The 20859-nt window shown below is 38.0% G+C and overlaps 1 protein-coding gene across 1 annotated transcript; it reads right to left on the reverse strand.

Annotated features, from left to right (window-relative positions):
- Positions 1–7733: 7733 nt before the first annotated feature.
- Positions 7734–13387, reverse strand: SPAM1 (sperm adhesion molecule 1). The gene is given in 4 exon segments (XM_010706286.3): positions 7734–7771; positions 7774–8392; positions 9460–9549; positions 11960–13387. Coding segments are annotated over 4 exon segments (1716 nt in total). The 5' UTR covers positions 12929–13387.
- Between the last annotated feature and the right edge of the window lie 7472 nt (positions 13388–20859).

Genomic DNA, 20859 nt, shown 5'->3' on the forward strand with positions numbered 1-20859 from the left:
GAACAATATGGAAGTCATAAAAGAAGTTTACAGAATAGAAGCAAAGTTGAACTGCAACAACCAACAAATATATAACTTTAATTATTTTTCTTAAATGGAGTTATGTTCTAAGCAAAACAACTAGTGAATTTAGTTTCATAACTAGCTAAGAACCCTAAATTTTGCTTCTCTTCTGCAGTAACCCCTATTTTCCTCTTTATGTCCCTGTGTTAACTTCCTGATCCAGAGCTATACATGCACCCGAGGCAAACCGCCTTCAGCAAGTTGAATGCATGATGCCCAAGTAGTTGGCTCAATATAGTGGCTTGTTGTTCCCTCAGTGGGGATCTAATTCATGTTCCTCCCTCTTCTTGAGCCACTACCTCCTCTTAAGTCTGTAGAAACTGAATAGGTGAAAGCTTCAGCCTGTGCTAATTGAAATTCCCCTAAGGTTTTAAAAACACTGTGAAAGTGGATGGCAAGACAAAATCAGAAGACAAAAAAAATTTCATGACTCTTTTTTTCTTAGGTAAAGAAGTAAGTTATAAAGTGGTGAACTGAAAAAGATGAAAAGCTTTGGTGTTTTTGATTAAAGGTAGAATTGCAGCTTAAAACTGAAACGGTGATTGTGTCTTCAGGCAATTTCTGGGCATGGTACAGATCCTGAAAATTGGTGGCATGATAGAAAGGGAGGCGTTTGATCAAGTCTTGCATTAGAGAAGAGGTTAGCAGAAGTCAGCTATTTTGCTTGCTTCTTGGTAGCAGCCAATTGGCCATTCAGTGGGGATCACTGGAGGCATGAGTGAAAAAGCTGGAGTAGGAAATAGATTATTCTTATTCTGGTTGGATGGGTAAAAGTATTTCAGGAAATATTTCATAGGCAAACAACTCTTCTTTGCTTTTCTGCCACGTATTTTGTTATTTTAAAAACTTGTTTCAGCCAAAGCAATTATTGATTTTTTGAATGACTTGATTAAATGTTTCTGGCAGCATCAAAACTGAAAACGTAAGGATTTCTCCCATATCTACGTATCACTCAGCTGACAATGTGTGGAATAAAGACAGGCCATTTGTACAAGTACTTTCTGAGAGTGACGTGGTTCTGATTACTGCATCAGGGGAAAAATGCACATAAAATAAATCAGTCAATATTTTTCAGGAACTCTAAATTCTGGAATAGTGCTTAAATCTCACAGTTAAGCTTATATAAGCAATATGTTACAGATACAGTAGCGTATTCTGGAAAAAAGTATCCTCATAAAAGAGCAGAGGAGAAGCAGATAAATTTTCAGACTAATTCGGTTACACACTAACTGAAGTCTTTCACGGTGTTTAGGGCATCAAAATATAATATATTAAAAATTCTTGGTGTGTTTGCCCAACTTCAAAGTTCTGAAATCTTCTTTAACGCCCCTATTTTTGTGACAAACTATGGGACTATGAGAAGCAGTTCTTTAGTTTACAGGCTGCTTGATGATAGAATATTGCATGAGAATATTGTATGTGAAAGTATTACTACCTTGTTACAGTTAGCATCTCCAAGCATATTTGCTCTTGCTGTTGAAAGCCTGACCCAAGACACAGAAGGCCACCATTCATTATCCCCTGTGACTGTAGGCAGGCCACTTAATCTCTCCAGGAAACATTTAACTGCTGATAAAATATTTCATTTTTCTGTCTTCCCTATTGAGATTTACACACTTTGGGACCGGTTTAGCTATGTTATGGCAATACATAGCATGTGCTATATTGAGTTTTTCAAGTTCTCTGTGTAGTGATAATAAAGCAGCTTATTTTATTGTGGAGACTTGCTTGTGTTATAAAAATGATAATAAGTGATACTACGTTTTGGATGGTGGTGATGATACAGAAAAATTTGACCTGAATGAATACATCAGATACAAACATTCGATCAGTACAAGATGATGGGGACCCACATGTCTAGTTCTGAATATTACCAAAGAGATCAGATTGTCTGTAGCTTAAGCCTGGTTTTTAGTGACAGCTGTAGATCTTAATGAAAAGAAGCCTTCAGCTGAATGAAATGTTTAGGGAGGAGAGAATGAAGTGGTGTCTCACTCTCGTTTTTTCAAGTTTGTCCTGATAAACCAGCTCTTTGGGGGGGTGAGGGGGGGAAGTAGAATAAACTATCTTTTCCGCTACCGAGGCACTGCATTGACAAGATGCTGGTCTTCCCTTTGTAAGCCAGAGTCAAGCAGTTGCTTTGCTGATGAGAGAGAGGCTGTATTGAAGGTCTCTGTAAAAGCATTGTAGCGCCCGTTGGTGTCCATGGGCATTAGTTGTGCCCTCTGCTGGCTGCAGCCTCAGAGATTAGTGTGCCTCTTTATAGTTTTTCTCACTCCAGGGAAGAGAAACGTAAAAAAGGATTTAGGTATGGGTTGTTACACTAGCAGAGTAGGGCGGATTGAGATTTTTAACTGAAGAACTCTATGTTTTGGATACCTATCTTTGGTATATTTAGCATGATAACTGAAACAGTGCAATGGATTTACAGACAGGCACCCTAAGTCTGTACATTATTAGTCCAGTGCCTTTAAGAACTTGTTGAACCCACTAAGGTGCTTCGTATTTTGTTGTGGCATTAATATTGTTGTTATGTGAATGCAGACAGCCCTTAGCCTCCCTTTAAATGGGTGGTTGTAAGGTGCCTGCCTCAGGAAATCATCACTATATACTGGCAAGCTGTCATCTTGTCTCAACCTGTTAGTAGCCTGGGGGAGCAGCTTGCTCCAGAAGGAGATTGCCAACATATGGCATATTTCTTCTGCAGGTCTTGAAGTTCTGTTGCATAAATATATTTTCTGAGATAGAAACAAAGTCAGAGAAAGGTGACTACGTATTGTTTGATGTCCAACTGTGGAGCAGAAACAAAATACTCAGTATTCAAAGCAGTGGTTCACATTAATCTTCATACTGTCTGTTTGTGTCTGATTACTAATCAATAAATACCTTATCAGTTATAAATTAAGGGATATACAAGCATACACTGAAAAATGTTATCTAATTACTACTGGCAAAGAAGAACTATAATCAATAAATAGTGATAGTAGAAACACATTAGTGAACATAATGATATCCAAAGTTAATCCCTTAAGCATGCTAATATTGATGGGTGCCCTTTACTTCCCTGCCCTTTTCTTTCTCATATGTGATGAGAGGAAAACAGATGCAGGAAGTTTTTGCAGTTCTGAGTACTACTGACAATGAAGAAGAAAAGTAGCTGCTCAAAACACCTACAGAAAATAACTGTTCTCTAAAGACCTAGATCCTTGACTGACAGACACAAAAGCTGAGGATTGTCTTGAATTCTTCATGTTTACATAATTTTTCCTAAAGAAAAATATCATTTCAGTGAAGTATTTCCAGCAAAATAGAAGGACTTGCTATAGCCACATGGCAGAAAATACTTAGATGTGGTAAGGCATGAAGTTAGATCAGTTAACCTTTTGAATTCTAGCCACCTGTACACTGCTTTTGAGTAAGATTTACAAAAACAAAAAACACACCTACAACAAAAGGATAGTAATAATGAGATTATTTTTTCTTTAAGAAAAATGAAGCCATAGTTTAATAAAGTTGCACATTTTTAAATGTATACAATACTATTTTGGAATTAAACAAACTCATGATTCTGCCCTGAAATCTCAGGTCAAATATTTGTATTCTGTATGCCTGAAGGAAAGAATTTAGTTGCTCATTGGTGCTTTGTAACTGAATATATTTCAAAATTATGTGACTGTCTGCTGTCTTGTTGCTTGTATTAATACTGTGATGGATAAAGATACTGGTACACACGTAGTAGGAGTCTAGGAGTGTCTAGGAGTTGTATAGTGTGCATTGTACTGGCTTGAAATCTCTGACACAATTCCTTTCTTATATATATACAGCAGTACATTCCAGTATGTTTCAAGGATTAACAAAATTTCCTGGATGCTTGGGATACTATCACATCCTAGGCTGCTTGCAGAGTGGTCCTACTGGCCTGTCTCTCAGAATCTCTGCACATTCTTAGTTTTCAAACAGAGAAGCAAGGAACTGTAAGGCAGGGACTAGTCTGTGGTCTCACTTGTGTTCAGATTCTGTGAAACCCAACAGTCGTCTCCTGTGAAAGTGCCAGTATCTTTGACTGTCCCACAAAGAGCAATACAATAAGCCAGATCCAGAGAAACATAATTTTAATGAAAATACTAGCAAAATTTGTACACATTGAAGAAGGGCACTGAAGGTGGTTGAACATCTTTCATTTTTAGAATTTTTCATCAAACCCAGTTTAGAATTCCCTATTCCCAATTCCTTGAGTATTACCAGCCTGAGTTATGCCTGGAAGGAAGAGGAACAAAATGATGAATGGTAATCAAAGTGAACAAATGCTCATCTAGTATTTAATCTTTTTAAAAACACAAGAACATAAGAAACTGAAACTATAAGGCTACAGAGACAACGGTGATTACAGGAAATGCAATTAATGGAAAGTGATCGGTTTTTTTGTTTGTTTGCTGTAGGAGAACACAAGTTTGGCTTTGAACGTAAAGTAATCCCCAGCAATAGAAGGAGTAGCTCTCCTTTTTGTTTCTTTTCTCTGTCCTTATTCCATGAAAACTCTTGCTGACTCCGTGGTGACTCTTTGACATAGAAAGAGGAAAGACAAACATAATGCAGAACTCAATAATGTGCTTCGAAAATACTCTAATTATACATGTCAGTTTACACAAATCTCTCTATTGTAAGAAGTTTGTAGGATGTAAGCATGAATTTCAGGTACGTTTGAGTAACACATAGATTCAAAATGCTTGGTAAAGCATTATCCTTCGGAGCACAAGATAATTGCTTATGATGGAGCCTAGGAAGATACATTTCTTCGGAGAGTTTTTGCGATGGTTTGCTTTCCTCTCACTTGTCTTATACTTTTGTTATTCCAGCTGCTCTCAAAAAAAAATTAGGTGAGATCAGATAGATGTATCTAATCTAACATATCAGTTACTGTGTTCTTTTATCTTTTCAGAAAGGCTGTCCATATTCCCTTCTGATGTACTCTTTCATTTCTGCAGTTCACTTCCTCTTCACCCACTGGGAAGTTTAGGTGCTTTGTCCTAACTCTTATTTATCTTCTCTTTCCTACTTCTTCCCTTGGGATTTCATAACAAATGCTCTGCTTGCTATTACTTGGCTGATAGTAGGTAATATTTTTGGCAAGACTTGTAGATTTTGTGATGCTGCAAGCTTACTTATCACAAAGTAATACAAATTCAGTGTCCTGAAGTGAGCTAGATATTTACAAAGAAGCCTGACCTCAAGAAACTTTTCAGTACATGATTCAACAATGCAGTGCAGCCTTTGAACTAAAACTCTATATGCTAGCGGAAAGTGTTAGCCATGTTAAAGGATTCTGCTAAAACAAACCAAAAAAATATTTTGTATAAGTCATACATGCTAAGACATTATCAGTGAAGTTTCCAGGTTTTAGAAATTCTTTGATAATTATCTCAAGCTCAGCATGAAGCAGAGGGACTTCAGATGTGGCAATAATGCAGACGAGCACCATGGCTTTTGTTTACCCAAGGTCAAACATCCATTAAAAGCTGGAGTGACAAAACTACATTTTTACAGAAGTGATTAAAAACCTGCTGGCTTCTTTTGTTCTGGACAGTTTGCTACAAATACATTTTTTACTTCTTAGTCTACTTGTGAGATTGATGGCAGGAGTAACTTTGACTCGTGGGCTCAACAGTGTAAGTGCAGTGAGAAAATCATTACTTCCTCCTGATAACTTGCTGTCCAAAAGCCATTAAACATTATTTCTTCTTAAATCTAAAGTCTTCATCTATTTTTCTGCACATTATGACTGACAACACGAACATTTGAAGGCATTAGATCTAATATATATTTTCTGCTAGATTTAGGCATTAGGTTTTTCCAAGTAAAGGGCTGCTATATTGAAATGACAGATCATTCTGTTATGTTGTATCTATGTGAGATGATGATTTATTTATGCAGATCATGCCTAGCTCTATGGAGACATCTTTAATCTATCAGTGCCAGCAGCCACTCTTTACCCATTAGAAGTCAAGCCTTCTATTAAGCATCTGACTTAATAATTTGGAAATATTATTTTATCAAATTAACTGCAGTTAGTTGCTTCTGAATGCTTCAACTGGCTATACGGAAATCATAACTGGACTCTTGATGTGAAACTGAGAGTGATTTTCTTCTGAGGTTTATATGTGATTTCAATAAAATAATATTAAGTAAATAATCTTATTGTAGCTACACAGATGCTATCGTAGCTACACGGAGTGGCTTTTGGCAGATCATAGGCTTGAATAGCTGATTTTCTCTGAATTCCTTGTGAATATACCAAGTTCCTTCCTGTCTCTTGAGGAAAATATAAGCTGCCTAGCCTCTGCATGACAGTTGAACATCTGCAGTGAAATCATAAATTGCAACCCATAGTTCTCATGTGTTTGCTATTTCTGCTCAGAATTGAAAGTGGTTTCACACCGTGGTCTTCACTATAGTGTCCTGGATGATGTGCTTTCTGGCCTCTTCTCCAGATAGGTGTATTTCCTCTATTACTATCTTTCCTGTCAACTGCAGTCTGCTTTTCTTCCCAGGTGATGGCACACATTGACTGCTCTCGCCAAGAGAGCATTTGGGGCACAAAACTTTCTATGTGCCAGGGGAGGTAGTTTGGGGTTTTGCGAACAGAATGGATAAAAAATCTGACATGATTGATCGTAGACACTGGACGTGAATAATGAGAGTCCCTGATCCCCAGCATCACATCTGCCACTATTCAGTTTTCATAAGAAGCAAACTATTTTCCATGAAATAGACTGAATAGGAAATAAATCAGTGTAGAAAATGTCCTATGCGCTCAGGCTGCTGTCCACATGGCACAGAGGCAGTCACATGCACTTTCCAAGGCTTGCTGACCAAAGAAACCAGGTCTAATAACCTGTGCCATTAGGGACTGAGGAAGTAGATCTGATGAGTTTTGAGTATTGGCCAGACAAAACAACTGAGAGCCAATAAGAAAAAAAGCAGAGAGCTTGAGAGAAGAAGAGGAGAAGAAAGAAGGAAAGATTAACTGCTACAGCTCCAATTTTACATAATGAAGTTGTATTAGTTAGAAGTCAATATTTACATTAACTTTTGAAGAGTTAGGAGTATATTCAATTAAAAGAAGAACCACAGTGTAGATATTGTAAAAAAGTTTTTTTTTTTTTAAAGGGGGGTGGGAGGGATACCTTCATCATAGAAACATTATGTTGCAAAGATCCACAATATAAAGTTAAGCCAAATATTTTTAATAGCTAGTGTTCAGATGGAATGAACACAGAGCATTAACTCTTGAGAATGAAATCCAGATTAAGATGGATTTAGACGACTTAATTTGAAGTATACAAAGTGGTACTATTCACAAATGTGTTCTTCAAATGCAACTGTTAAAAATGTCAACTATTAAAAAACCAAAAAAAGTGTTCCTCATGCTGAGTTATCATTTCAGCAGGTATAATCAGTGTATACAGACCAGTATATTTTTGGCACAAATAGCAGTTTATAGAACTAAACTGAAGAATTACATTCAAACTGAAGTGTTACACAAGGAGTAGAAGAGTTACCTGATACAGATAAGACTGCAGAGCTGCAGCTATTTTACACCTTCTAGGAATTATTTTTCTGTGCAAATTAAACACAGCCAAGAAAAAAATATTCACATTTCTTTGAGTCATTTATATTAAGGTTCTCAGAATTAGTATTAAAAAAAAAGATTAAATATATTTATCTTATAGGATGTAGAACTACCAAAACTACAAGTCTCATTTGCTTCTACATCATATCTAGTGGCTGCTGTGACAGTGTTATATTCTGCAGTTGTTAAATGCAGTATACTACTTCCAGTGGCAGGTTGGAAATCACCTATTTCAGGATGTGTAGATAATGTCACCTTAGTCTGAGAGGCAAGTGGAAATACGGTTCTGTTAGACAGGTTCTTTTCTTTAGAAGCGTCTATATTAGAAAATGAATTTGAGGATATCTGAATGCAAATTTCTTCTGAGATACAAGCACGAAGGTAATGGATGTCATTGATATCAACCCTGGGTTCACACCTGTGCCCTGCATAACAGTGGCAGTCAAATTTTTCTATGAATGTCTGCAGATCCTGAAATGCTGGTTGCCCTTGCAGAGTGTATTTTCCATCCTTTGTCATTTGAATGACAATATTCTCCGGGTTCAAGTGAAGATAGTCATTGGAATTCCATTTTTTCCGTGCACAGGCACCAGAGTCTTGGCATACTACCTGGCTGCAGATTTTGGCTGCCATTGTGACGTTGATGAGGTAAGGAGTCAAAGTCTTCCTAAGGTAGTTGTCCAGAGTCCTACAGGTGTTCTGTAAAAAGAGTATCATATCTGAAAAGTTTAGTACAGGAACTATTAGAATGCTGTCTTTATAGAAAGAGTACTGTAGTGGATATCTATAAATGTTTTTCCTGAGGTTTTAACAACAGTTGTAACTGGTTTTTGGAAGCAGATTTATCAGAGAAGTTGCTGTATAATCCAAGGATCACAGTAAATGGAGATTTTACTAAAAGCACTTCTAGAAGATAGTAGATGACTTTAAGCTTTCATTTTACCTGTGTGAGATTCCCTGTAGCCTTTCGAATCAGATGCATTTTAAAAAGCTGTATGAATGATTAATGTTCCTTTTTATGTGTTTTGAATATTTTGAAGGTATCTTGAGGGGAAAAATAAACAATAAAACCACCTTACAAAACAGTCCTTCAGCCTAAGCAAATAATTTTTCTGTTAATTCACCTTGTGATAATCTTCAGTTTTCTTCTGAATAGCTGGACTGCAGGAATGGGGAGCTCTCACAGCATTTTTGAATGGAAAGGATTTTGGGAGTATGGTCAAATTAAATGTATGCTAAGAGAACATCTAATTGACCATGAAGCTGGCATGTATGCTGTATATGCTTGTCAAACCAGAGGTTTGGAGCATTCTTTGTTTCTGAAGCTGTATGCTGTTAGGGCATTTGCCTAATATACCACACATCAGTAGACAGATAAAGCTAATATTTACACCGATGGACATCATCTCAGTGAATCTGAGGTATATGCAGTTGTTTGTTTTTCTTTTAGATGAAAAACCTCCCTAGAAAATTTTGCTTGATGCAGTTTGTGCAGTTGCTTACAGTTACTATGGTAGCTTGTGCAGTTGTTCACAGCCAACACCAAAAGTTCAAAAATTTGAAGCCTTATTCTGAGTAGTCAGTGGCAATTTTCATTAGCCTTAGATGGGCTTGGTTTTTGGTCAGTGAAGACAGTAGATCTGCTGACAATATGAAGTCATCGCTTTTAAAGTAGAAGATATGATGTAAATAATTGTAATCATTTTCTTTATCCTTTTCACTTTATTGCTCTTTAAAAATATCACATAATAATTAACCTGGCATACCTTACTTTGTGTTAAATTCATATCACCCCAAATCACAATTCCAGAAGCACCCAGTGCAGCAGACTCGCCAATGGTATTTACCAGGTCATCCTGAGAATAAATGAGGAAAGAATCATACCAGGGTATGTAAACCATAACATACAGGCTGAAGATAAAATCCATGTAGTAAATTACATAGCCAAAATAACTACTATGAAGACAGCAAGTGATTATACGCTATGCAAACATTCTGCTCACAAATAACACTGTTTTGTTCTGAGATGGAGTTGAGCAGGTGATACTGGAAAATACTGACAACTGTTTTCAGTTTATACAAGGACTGCTCTGAAAGTAATGCCTCTTATTTTATTATGTTGGCCCATGATATCAGAGGCAGATGTTGGTAGGATGGCAGCAGAGCTTGAACCTTCCCAGCAATATTCCATTACATGTTGTTGCTGTGTGACAGATGGTAGCAGACGGGCAGTCTGACAAAATGCTTTCTGACGTTGAAGTGCAGAAGTGAAGCAAAGGTGTGTCACTGAATTTCTCCATGCAGAAAAAATTGCACCCACTGACGTTCACTGATGCTTGCTGAGCATTTATGGAGACCGAATAGTGGATGTGAGCACAGTGAGGCAGTGGTGGTGTGTTTCAGCAGTGACAACAGTGACAGTGGGTCACCTCTGCTGGTGCATGTATTTATGAGCTCAGCATGCAGGCTCTTATTCATTGCTGGAGTAAATACGTAACTACTGGTGGTGATTATGTTGAAAAATAATGTTTTGTAGAATTTGCTCTACCAAATAGTGTTATTGTACTCTTTACAGCTGTTGTAGTTTCCATGGAAATAAACAGGAGGCATTACTTTTGGAGCAACCTATATATATGGTTAGAAAGCCCATGTATTCCACCAACCATTTTTATTTTTTATTCCTATGTATTGTTTTCTGACTGCTCAGAGCTGATGGTAACCAATTTCAGTAATGCTGCCTGAAGCGCAAGCTAGAAAGCACAGATGTATGATCTTTTTAAATTTAATTTAATTTCAGTTCTCAGAAAGTGCTGGAGCAGAAAAGTAGCAAGAGCAGAGCTTTCACCAGCAGGAATCTCTTTTCTCAGGAGAATGCCTCTGACCTTTTACAGAGATTGATCTGGGAAATTTGTTTCTGTTCACTTCTTTTTCTAAGGGTCAGCTATTAGCCCAGTCCTAATAAAGCATTTAAGCCCATCTGGAATGGTAGAGGGCTATAGACAGAAAAAAAACAAGGGGAAAAAAAATCTTTGTGAGAGGCACAACATGAAAAGGCAGTATGTGAGTGTTGGAGGATTTAAAGAGAGTAACCAGGAACCCAGCAGAACTGCTGACAGAATCTCCTGCTCCTCACAGGTATGCACAGAGGTGGGAGCAATGCTCAGTAGTGCTCTGTCCAGGATTTGGGAGGGTACTAGACACAAGACAGTCACCAAGACCACAGTCTCTAACCTCCCCCTCCCTGTGGCCTGGAGGAGATTCATCAATTTGGTGGTATGTAAGATAGTACAGGTAAGTGAAGAATGTTCAGAAAAAAAGTAGCCAGAAGTGTAATAAGATGATTAGAACTTAGATCCTAACCTTGGCAAACCCGTGATTTGCTGAAATGCCATTTAGGAAGCTAGCATAGTGTACCTAAGGACAGAATTTCTTCACTATCCTTAAAACCTATCAACCAAAGAAAGAATTCAAAGCAGTCTTTTGTCCTTGTTTTGGTTTTTACAAACTGATTTTTTTGCATCAGGATTTCAAATCCTAAACAGGCAAGAAAATTCTTCAATTCTGGAAACTAATTAGATTATATCATCATAAAAATCAGATACCTGGGAGTGGAAAAATGGTAATTTACCATTTAAGAATTTCTGCAACAGAAATTATTTAGTTTAATATGTACTACAGAATTCCAAAAGAAGAAAAAAGTGAACATTTTGGACAAAGAAGTGATGGTTGAATAACCTCTCATTTTTCAACTGGAGGCTGAGGAATGGGAGAGGTAGGAAAGTATAAGATCTTACCATAGTCACCCATAGGTACCTCCACCTCCTCTAACAAAATCAGGAGAGATACACCTCATATTTATTGAAGAGAAAAGCGAGGAGAAGGAAACACTTATTGTAAGACAAAAAGAAAAACTTTCTTTTATTGTTTTTCCTCTTAAGAAGTAGATGTTAGGCCAGCCCAGTTTTATTAATTCTCTTTGGAAAAGGTTATTCTTTCTTCTGAATTAATGTACTGTAATATGCTCTCTAGATGCTAATAATTTGCTGCAGGTAGGGACTGCTCAGAGAGTAAAACATAAGTTGATAAATATCATAAGGTAGGATTGAAAATAGACTTCTTTCTGTTCAGTTTGCTCAAATGTACTTGGTAGCTTTTTTTTTATATATATATTCTTCTGATACAAATTCATATCTTTTCTAAATAAGCATCCTGTGATAATTTGTTTCCATTATAAGTTTGAAATACTTAAGGTGTAGCTCCACTCACCTGAGAGAGGTATTCCTCATAGAGATCTGTGAATACTGGTCGTGTATATACAAAAACTGGAAGAGGATGAGTAGAATTAGAGACATACGAAACTCTGATGGCTTCTTGAACTCTGTTGCGAACAAAGAGCTGGGCATTTCTGGAAGATCTTAAGGCTGTTTCTAGATAGACAGATGGATAAAGTGCTGTGCTCTTCTCCCACAACCAGTTAAGCTCATTATTTCTTGCTATTTCAATATCTAAACAGGTTCCTGTATAATTACGTGGATTTTGTTTGTAATCATAGTTATAACAGTCTGGGTAAAGGTAGTATCCCCAAAGACGATTTGGTTTCATTGCTATGCCCAGTTTTAAAGATTCCAACATAAGAGATCTTGCTGCAGCTTCAAATTCCTTTTTAGCTATAGTCCTGGCTTCGGCTTCTGATAGACTTATGTCTCTCTGCTGAACCAGTTCAATAGATTCCTGCCTGTAAATGTCTTTTGATCCCCAATTCCTTATCCACACAGGTCTCCAATTTTCCCAGTCAATGACAGCTAATCCAAACTGTTCATCTGAAGGAATATAGAACTGGATATCCTCTCTGGCTTTTTTTAAATGATTTTCCAGCAGCGCGAGTTGAGGGAGTCCTCCATTGAATGCTTCTCCTGTGACTTCATTTTTGTATGGATAGTAACCAAGCCTGTCTGGATAGAATAGAGTGATGTTTTGCCCAATGGATGTCTTCAGTGTGCTTCCAATGAAAGAAAAGAATGACATGTCCAGCTGCACTCCAGTCCTTTCAGTACAAAGTTCTGTAGGAGCATTCCAGATGGAAAGGAAAGGTGAATTAGAAAGAAGTGGACGAGCTCGTATGTTCAGAGATGAGCAGCAAGAAACTAGAAGAATGGTGAACACCATGCCAGAGGCTATGGGATATGTACAAGTAACACAGATACCAAAATTTTGTATTTGTCTTAGAGTTTCCATTGTAGCATGTGCAGTGGCATTAGATGATTGTGATCAGACAAAAATTGAATGCTCTCTGGGTTGCTGAGAAGTTTGGTAGCTTGTTAGAAGCTGTACCATACAATAAGGTTTTTCAGGTTAAAGCAATTAAGCAATATGCCTGAGGTGCAGAATGGACGTGTCCTTTATGTGACTCTTTCTACCATTTCTGACTGCAGGAAACTTCTCAACAATTTCTAAGACCTAATGCAGAAAAAAAAGAGAAAAAAAAAAAGTAGATAAATAAGAGGTGATAAATCTTTCTTTTCTAACTGTGAAACAAACACTATTTTTGGTTTTGAATTTATTGTTATCTTTGAGTAAAACTCTCTTGAAGGAAAAGCACAATGTACAATCATAGAAGAAATAAACTTCATAAGAACAGATACAAAATTGTCTGTGAAGTGGTATCCAATGTGTCATGGATTGGAATGAGTATGCTCAATAGTAGTTCTGATTGTGGCCGTGACTGATATCTGTAAACATGAGTGTTCTCACAATGTCTTCTTTTAATCAACAATAACTTATAAGTAATACTTCTCACCTGTCTCAAAATTAAGTTTTAGGTCCTAATTGATTAATTTTGCAGAACTCTTAAAGGAAGATCCAAGATAACACAAAATTGGAACCAGAACGTTGGCACACATCAAAGAAAACAATCCATATAAACTCATTTAATTCAGTGAGGTATCTGAAATATGAAAGGCACTCTATCTTCTGTCCAGAAGTTCTTAAACAGATTCAAAAGCTGTGTATCATCTTGGCATATGGCTATCTATATTTTTGCTGAGGCTGGTTCACATTTACAGATTAAGTGTCCAAAAGGCCAAGTGTGCCCAGGAACACAATGCATTAGGAAACCTGAGGTCACGCATGCATACGCAGTGAGCAGTCACACTTACTTTTAGTCAAGAACATAATGATAGCGGTGGTGGTTGTCTTGGTTTCAGCTGGGATAGATTTGATTTCTTCATAGTATCTGGTATGATGCTATGTTTTGGCTTTAGGAGAAAAACAGTGTTAATAACACACCAATGTTTTAGTTGTTGTTGAGTGGCGCTGCACAGAGAGAAGAATGTTTTAGCTTTTCACTGTCCTGCAAGTGAGGGGACTGGAGGTATGCAAGGAGCTGGGAGGGGACAGTACCAAAACAGCTGACCCAACCTGGGATCCAGCCAAAGGGATTTTCCATACTATATGGCATCATACGGAATTATAAAACTGGTGGAGAGTTGGCTATGGCAGCAGCCTCATCATTAGGCCATAGAATATTTAAAGCATATGAGAGCATGGAGGAAAATACAGGAGGCACCATGAAGTGGGCACATCATCCAGATAATTAATGAAGATGTTAAATAGTACTGGATGCTGACTAAAACTTCTGCGTATATTGCCAGAGTGAGGTCTCCAGCTGGACATTCTGGCACTGATCACAACCCTTTGAGCTTAGTAGTTCAGGCAGTTTTCAGCTTAATTTTCCATATAACTTGCCTGTATTTCATGAAAAAGCTATGGGAGACAATGTTGAAAGCCTTGCTAAAATCAAGATCAGCAATATCCACTACTCTCCATTTGTCCACTAAGCCAGTCGTCTTATTATAAAAGGCAATCGGGTTGGCCAAGCGTGATTTCCTCTTTGTAAATTCGTGCTGACTCCTTTCAGTCACCTTCTTGTCCTTAATGTTTTAAAGCATTGTCCAGAAATATTTGCTCTGCCTAATTCCTAGGGATCAAGGTGAGACTGCGCTGACAAGTGTGTCATTCCTTGGGTCACTGTTTTTTGCCCTTCCTGATGATGAGTGACATTTACTTTCTTCCAGTTCTCTGAACCCTCCCCCTGTTGTCATTACCTTTTAAAGATTATCAAGTGTGGCCTTGCAATGACATCAACCAGATCCTTCAACACTCTTGGGCACATGCTACTGTAACCCATAGACTTAGATTTGTTTTGGGTTTGTTTTTAGACTTGTCTGGTTTGTTTAAATGTTCCGTAACCTGATCTTCCTCCACTAAGGATGACCCTTCCATGCAGTCTTTCCTATGAATGTAAGGAGCCTGGGATCCTAGAAATAGAAAATGAAGTGGAGAAGGCATTGAGTATTTTGACCTTTTCCACTTCTTTTGCTGCCAGATCTCCTGCCTCACTGCTTGGTTTTTATATTGTTTTTCTTGTATTTTCTTCTGTTGCTCTTCACATCTCTTGCCAGATTCAAGTCTGGGTGGGTTTTTCATTTTCAAAGTGCCATCCTTACACACTCAGACAGTATCTGAGTGACAGTATTCTGCACTTTGGCCACAATTACACCATGCAGCACTACAGGCTTGGGGATGAGTGGCTGGATGATGTGAAGAAGAAAGAGACCTGGTGGTGTTGGTTGATGCTCAGCAGAACATGAGCCCACAGTGTGCCCAGGTGGCCAAGAGGGCCAGCAGCATCCTGGCCTGCATTAGAAATAGTGTGGCCAGCAGGAGCAGGGAGGTGATCATCTCCCTGTACTCAGCACTGGTGAGGCCGCACCTCGAGTATTGTGTTCAGTTTTGGGCCCCTCACTACAAAAAAGACATTGAGGCCCTGGAGCGTGTCCAGAGAAGAGCGACAAAACTGGTGAGGGGTCTGGAGCACAAACCTTATGGAGTACAGGAGTGGGGGAGCTGGGATTGTTTAGTCTGGAGAAGAGGAGCCTCAGGGGAGACCTCGCTGCACTCTACAACCTCCTGAAGGGAGGCTGTGGTGAGGAGGGGTTTGGCCTCTTCTCCCAGGCAACAAACAGGACCCAAGGAAACAGCCACAAATTGTACCAGAGGAGGTTTAGGTTAGACATGAAGAAAAACTTTTTCTCTCAGAGAATGGTCAGGCACTGGAATGGCCTGCCCAGGGAGGTGATGAAGTCACCATCCCTGGCAGTGTTCAAGAAGCATCTGGATGAGAAGCTACGAGATATGGTTTAGTAGCTTGTGGTAATAATGGTGATGGGAGGATGGTTGGACTACTTGATCTTGTAGGTCCTTTCCAACCTTGTGATTCTAAAATTCTATGATTCTATCTCTGCATTTCCCTCAGGTGTGCTTCCTTTGGGGATTTAGCTTTGTGAAGTTCCCTGTTTATTCATACAGGGTGTCTCTTAGCTTGTTTTTCTGTGTGTTGGGATGGACCATTCATGAGAAGGTGATTCTTAAAGATTAAATAGCTGTCCTGGATCTGTCTTCCATCTAAGGTAGTCTCAAATGAAAATTTCCAAGCCAGTCTCTTATAAAGTGTAAGTTTGCTGTCCTGAAGTTAGTGATCCTGAAGTCAGTCCTGCCATTTGCTTTGTTCCTGCTTTTCAGGATTCTAAATTCTATCATCTCATGGTCACTGCAGCCAGTCCCTCTGTAGTGGCTGCAACCCCCAGCCTTCACCTTCCTTGTTTGTAACTATATCCAACATTGTCTCTCATTGCTGATTCTTACATTATCCAAATGATGTTATGTTTCCTGATATGGTACAAACTGAGACTTCCAGGACAAAATAAAATAATTCCATGGAGAAACACTTAAAAAAAGTATTTTCCACTTATGCAAATACAACTTAATGGAATGATCACACACAGAAGCTGATATACATTGGCATTTGCCAAGACAGTGGATCCTTCATGTAACAGTTGCTGTCATAACAACATGGGGTCATCTAAATAAAGGAGTTGTAGGGTGTAGTTTAAGTTTTCAGTATGCCTCTATTTTGCTTATGAAAGTTTTCTTGACTCCACAGAAGTCAGAACTACAGGACTGAAAGCTTTTTCATGAGTGGATAAAGAGGAAATTATCACTTTGAATACTGTATTTACTGGTTCAGCTGGAAATCATTTATTACTGACTCATCTTACAAAGTTTGATTTAACATTGTTGGGAAATAGTTCTCCAAATCCTGGTGTAATGTACTCTGCTGAGTATAAACTGATAGATTAGTTTATGTGATGGCTTCCAGTTAAAAGGATTGTCTTTGGTCCAGCCTAACGATGACAGCTCTAATAAATGTTACTCTTTTCAGTCTCCTTGAATATCAGTCTAAGTGAGCTGAGTAATAAAGCTGCTCTTGTCTTTGTCAAAAAGTCAATATCTTTACCATATATTAACACTAATTGCTCTGGGGCTAGAGCTATGTACTAGAAGTACATACTGATGGAGCTAAATGTCCGTAGTCTAGGGAAATAATTTCTGCTTTAGATTTTCCTGAATTTGGCATTTGTAAAGGTTACATATCACGGGAATTTTTTTGGTTTAATTATATTATCATTTTTTTTCCACAGCATAAACTGGACTGCAGAAACACACATTGTTGAAAATACAAGTGTGCTCCCGCATTTTGGTAGCTGCACTGTCATAGATTTGGGCCAAACTACACGGTCCTCTTTAAAAATGCCCCACTTGGCCAAAGACAGTTAGAAAATAAGAGGAATACAATATCCACACTTCAATAACAGCGTGTAAGAGTAAGCCTGAGATCATCAATTTAATTATAATAGTTTTCAAGAGCTTATTATCTGTTTCTTGCCTTGCAAACATGTATATTATTCATACTTCTTAATGATATAAAATAATAACAAATTGATAATGAAAATCAGTATTTTCACTGTGCTGAGGAAAATACAGATAGAAGTCTGCACATGGATCTGATTGCTCCTGATAGAGCAGTGCTTGTCTTTAAATCACTGTGAAGCTGTGGTGGAAAAAATGTGGTCAAATACACAAATGAGACCGGAGTATTGTATACTTAGTTCCTATTCTTTCATTTGCATTATAAGAACTACTTAAAATAATGTGAAGATGACTCCCAACAGTATAGAGAAGATAGAGTTCTTGACACCGTAGCTTTCTAAGTGCCTGGGACAATTTGCTTTGCATCTTCCCTTATCTCAACACTGGGAAAATATGAAGTTGTCTAAAGACTCATCTTCAGGAAAGACAGCACCACTGAGTAACACTTAAGTAGAAGGAAATTTCCATGATTCCCGAGTAGCAGAGGAACTAAGAAGTGCTAAGAATATGTTTAATTGTATGTTAATGTATTTAAACTCAGAACCTGAAGTAGAGTACAAAGGACTTTGTTATGGTTTTTTTTGTTTTTTTGTTTTTGACAAACCAGAAAGTATCAGCAATACCAGTGCAGTCCATTGACTCATGGTTCCCCAAATAGGATCAAAGCAGTTCATACTGTTAGCAGTTCACACTGTTGGACACCTCTATTTTTGAGGGATCAACAGAAAATACTGAGTGTATTTGAAATTCCTTCTGCTCTGTTCTTGGCTGCCTCAGGTAGTGATGTGAAAAATGGCCCCATTGTCTTATTCTCTAGTCTGGAGGAGTCTGAAAGAAGTGAAAAGTGCTACTGATGTGTATGAAAGCACCTGCTCTGCTGGAACTGTGATCTAGAGATGATTTAAACACTTTTAAAGGGAAGGAACCTGGGCAGGAGGCTGTTTGCTTATCATAGAATGGTTGAAGGGACCTCAAAGATCATCACGTTCCAACCCCCCTTGCCACATGCAGGGCCACCAACCTCCATATCTAATACTAGGCCATAGTATCACAGGCATACATAGAGACATACAACAGCCACAGAAGAAAGGGAAGAATAACCCTGCAGCTGCACTGCACCCCAAGGTGAGTCATTTTGGCATTTCTAAAATCCAAGACAGTGATACTCAATTAACACATACATGTAGGAGCTGTGAGAATAACACTTGTGAGAATCAGGTAGCCTCTCAGAAAGAAGGTGCAAACATGAACTATACATGCTGCACAGCTGATGGGAAATTGAACGAGATCAGACATTAAGCATGAAGCCTTTGCATAGTAGAATTTAGCCTTGTTAGAAAGGTATTAAGATACACTTGTTTGTAAAGTCAGAATTTGGTAAGCATTTATTTTCATAATAGTTTCTAAAACTCCACCCTCGCTTCCATATAATCTTCTCATTTGAACTACTGCAACTATGTGTGGGGCCACGCAATGAGTCGTTGAGGTTAAAAATGCCTCAGCCAAAAGTGAAGAGAGGAAGGTTTGTTTTTTTCCTAAGTACACAAACCAGCAAAACTGGCTAGTTTAGCCAGCACCAATGATTTAAGAAGTTCTTGTCAGACTACGCCCCAGTGCTGGAGCTGTCCTTATCAGCAATGACTGACAAACCAGCTCTTACGTGATTGCTTACTCTCATTCTTAAGTTCTTCTGAGTACAGGGCAATGGTTGCATGAGGACCTGTAGCCTGAGAAAACCTCCAGACAAATTTCTATACAGACATTCCCAACTGAGAGGAATTTAGTTTGCCCGTGGAAGAAATCAAAATATGTCGATATTGTTAAAGGTCAGTAGCTGAGCATCCAAGCTCTAGATAGTCTGCCTTAAAAATGTGCATACAAAAGTCTTAGTCAAACTAATATTTGATTATTTATCTGTGATTCCACTATATGTTTTTGCTAATCTTTCCAATTGGTTTTCAGAGTCTTATTATGACTGCTCCTGTGTTCCCTAACTAATTTGAAATGTTAGGAAAACTCTTTTATCCTCTTAATTTCTCAGTTTTTTCTCTTGAAAGTTCTAATTTCCAACTCTGTAAAGTTCTGTAATATCCTAGCAGCTTTTTTTTTACTGATGTTCTGATTTGTTGAGTTTGTTTAGTGAGGTAGCCGAATAAGCTGCCTGAACACATTTTCAAGACTAGTTGGAACATTTTGTTTGCTGTACAGTATATAATTAGATTTGGCAGAACTCAGATTCTGTAATGACAGTATCTACTGCAGGGAAATCAAAGACAAAATAAGAATCTGTCACTTGTCACTTTGTGGAGAACCCTGTAGCAGACTTTAAAATAATTAAAAATGTGCAATACTAGTCAGTATCGCATGAAAAAAATATATAGAATATTGGGCAAGTCACAGCTCCATTTCAAAATGCAACAAGTTGTTATATTTGGCCTATTTTTAGTTAAATATTCTTTGCTGCATCCCACATCCCACTGAACCCTACTAATAACTCTAATTAGAAGCCTTCAGAATAAAAGGTCAACACATTTTCTCTGCTTTAGTTCACATATCCAACCTGTTCTTCCCTCTAAGAACATGACAAGGTTGTATGTGTAATTTTCATCGATTTTCCTCCTATCCCATGGGGACACAACTGAGTAAATCAAATAATCTTTGAATACTTTCATCAAAATAATGCTTTGCAATTCCACCTAAGATGTGTAATATCTTTTGCTTTGCAGCTGAATCCTGTTCGTATTCCACTATTATTTTAAATTCGTTTGGACAGCAGTCTTTACAAGAGAGCTGTCCATGTACTTGGAAGTGCAGTTCAAAAACAGGCTTTCAAGGCAGCTTACTGGATCTTGCAGGTGAGCTCTTCCAAACAAGACAACATTTTGTCTGCAAGTTCATGGCTAGTCTCAGAGGGAGACAACAATCTAGAAGATTATAATATGCCATTAATAAACATGTATGTTTATCATCTCTCATAGAGGTATTATTTTGAAAACCAGACATCTGAACTGAGCAGAAAAACACATGATATTCTTTCCTCTTAAGTGTTCCATGCAGCATGGAAATATAACTACAGTACACTTTTGGTGAAAGCAGATGGCATTTCACCCCCCTAGCAAATCATTACTCTGTCCTAGTAATTAATACAAAATAGTCAAATCTGCACTGTACAAAAGTAGCTGTGCCTTTGAAATAGGTGTTTGTAGGTGAAATATACTGTTGTAGACATCTCAGGAAGAGACAGAATAGGCTTTCATTTAGTCCATGTTAAGTAATGCAGTATTAAAATTAACACAGCAGAAGAATTAAAATTAACACATTCAGAATGCAAAGCAGTTTCAGTCACAAAATCATGCCCTCCTTTCTAAAGGAGAGGATGCTACAGGAGAGACAATAGC

The sequence above is a fragment of the Meleagris gallopavo genome, chromosome 1 (genome assembly GCF_000146605.3).
Source record: "Meleagris gallopavo isolate NT-WF06-2002-E0010 breed Aviagen turkey brand Nicholas breeding stock chromosome 1, Turkey_5.1, whole genome shotgun sequence".
Taxonomy (NCBI): Eukaryota; Metazoa; Chordata; class Aves; order Galliformes; family Phasianidae; genus Meleagris; species Meleagris gallopavo.